Source organism: Zingiber officinale, chromosome 10A (genome assembly GCF_018446385.1).
Source record: "Zingiber officinale cultivar Zhangliang chromosome 10A, Zo_v1.1, whole genome shotgun sequence".
NCBI classification, from domain to species: domain Eukaryota; kingdom Viridiplantae; phylum Streptophyta; class Magnoliopsida; order Zingiberales; family Zingiberaceae; genus Zingiber; species Zingiber officinale.
This window is the reverse complement of record NC_056004.1, coordinates 63,040,600-63,042,580: the sequence shown is the minus strand read 5'-3', so window position 1 is coordinate 63,042,580 and position 1,981 is coordinate 63,040,600. Positions and strand designations below refer to the sequence as shown.

Genomic DNA, 1,981 nt, shown 5'->3' with positions numbered 1-1,981 from the left:
AGAAAATATAAAGATCATTCTTCATAAAAAGCTATTGCCGCTAACTCAAGGAACACTGGCTTAAGACTGTAAAAAGCTAGCATACTTGGCCCCAAGGAAAAGCCTTTGAATGCAAAGAAGAGCATTCTTCGTCACCTCAGCATTTTCATGATTCATGAGCTTCATCACTCTATCCTTGGCCTTCAAGTCTGACACGATGATTCTTCTAGCAGGATGATACTTGATAAACTAAGAAAGATCATAGCATGCAACAGCAAGAGCCCTAGGATCGGTAGAAGTGTCAAGGATTGTGATCAGAACATGCAAAATCTGTACAAAACATTCTGAAGTTAAATGCGGGCCAACATTTTCCCCATCTTCATGTCCATTAATAAAGATGGTGCAATTTCAATAAAGATAAATTATATTATAGAAAATATTATCTTAATTGTTATATTATAGAAAATGAAGATCTCAATAAAAAGCTTACAAGTCCAAGTGAGAGTCATAGACTTGAGCGCTAGCAAGTCCTTGAAGCTTATCTGAGTTCCTTCCACCAGCTACATAAACCTTCTCGCCTATTGCAGTACATGCAAAATCAATTCGTTTTGTGCTCATGCTGGCTGCAGTGCTCCACTCCTTCTTGAATGTATCAAAAACTATGACGGAATTCACTTCCAATAAATTTGTCTCCGACCATACAGTTGAACGTGGGATGTAGCAGCCACCAATCACCAAGAACTTGTTACATAATTTGCACATGAAAACGTACAGAATTCTTCATCAGAAGTGGGCCCTGGCATTTGCGGCAGCGGACGCCAACGACCTGCATCAGGATTATAAGCAAGCCACATAGCCGAATTATTGGATCCAAGAACAAACAACCAATCTCCACTCCACCCTCCCTCCGCCTTTAAATCTGCATAATACTTGCTCCTGATTGCACGTTTCCATCTTTTCAAAACACACTCTAGCCAACCATGATATCCATGCGAGATAATTGCCAGACATCTCAAAGCCAAATCATTTGGCAGGCCAGGAATAATAGATTCAGACATCCTGTTTCACAAAGCCAATAAGTAAGAAAATCATAAATCACTCGAGCAGAAATTATATGGAACTCAATCACCCAAATCAACCCCGCGGATCTATCCATATTCAGATCTGTAGACAACATGAGCATCTAGAAGGAACTCACTCGCCATGTACAGATCTCTAGAGCACAAATTATATGGAATCAAAAATCTCCTACGCATTGAAGATGAAGTAGCGATCGAATCGAAGGCGACGAGTTGGGAAATGGCTCTTGGATTGAATCACGCAAACAACGCAAAGCATATGGAAGAAAGGAGAGGTGACTAGCTTACTCATCGACGCCCGCGGACTCCATTTTTGTTTTTTTCAGGCTTTGATTCCTCGCAGCGAGCAGCAGAGCGAAGGGGAGGGGCGGAACCGAGGTTTCTTCCCTTATGGTAACGGAAGAAGTGCGCCTTCAGCCACTTCTTCCGTAAGCCAGTGCGCCTGAACCCTAGTAGGAAGAAGTGAAGAAGACCGCCGTAAGGTGAAGGATCTTGTCGGAGAACCCCTTCGACAAGGTGGATGCTCGTTGCTGCTGCCGTCGCTCGCTATTGTCGCCAAAAGATTTTTGTTGCTGCCGTCACCGATTGGAATCCAGAAGAGGAAGATTGGGCAGTGGATGGCCGTCCGGTGGCGGTGTGTGGGCAAAGGTTGCCGCCGGCCGTTGGTGAAGGAGAAGAAGTGGAAGGGCGGTGGCGTCGCGAGAAGCCGGCTCGAAATCGGCGAGAACTCGGGGTTGGCTGCTCGGTGCAAGAAATAAAGGAAGGGAATGGTTTTCTCCTCCTTTAATCTGGGTCGTCCGATTTGATGAAGATGGATCCATTTGATCAAGCTGATGAAGAGATGAGTGGTGCAGATCTAGTTGCCTTCTTGCTTCGATCCAATGGTCCATGTAGCTTCAAATCTGGATGGCGGGTTGGATGGC

General features: G+C 44.8%; 1 protein-coding gene across 1 annotated transcript; it reads right to left on the bottom strand.

Annotated features, from left to right (window-relative positions):
* Positions 1-437: 437 nt before the first annotated feature.
* Positions 438-1,506, bottom strand: LOC122027462 (F-box/kelch-repeat protein At1g16250-like). Its single transcript, XM_042586441.1, has 2 exons — positions 1,347-1,506; positions 438-1,038 (listed from the first exon to the last, which is right to left on the bottom strand). Exons 1-2 carry the CDS (start codon positions 1,367-1,369, stop codon positions 711-713), a joined length of 351 nt encoding a protein of 116 aa, XP_042442375.1. The 5' UTR covers positions 1,370-1,506; the 3' UTR covers positions 438-710.
* Between the last annotated feature and the right edge of the window lie 475 nt (positions 1,507-1,981).

Bases quoted from the DNA above. Each gene is read 5' to 3' on its own strand.
- LOC122027462 (XM_042586441.1), bottom strand. From the start codon at position 1,369: ATGGAGTCCGCGGGCGTCGATGA. The intron at 1,039-1,346 runs GTAAGCTAGTCA...TTTGTGAAACAG, and splicing joins GAGTCCGCGGGCGTCGATGA to GATGTCTGAATCTATTATTC.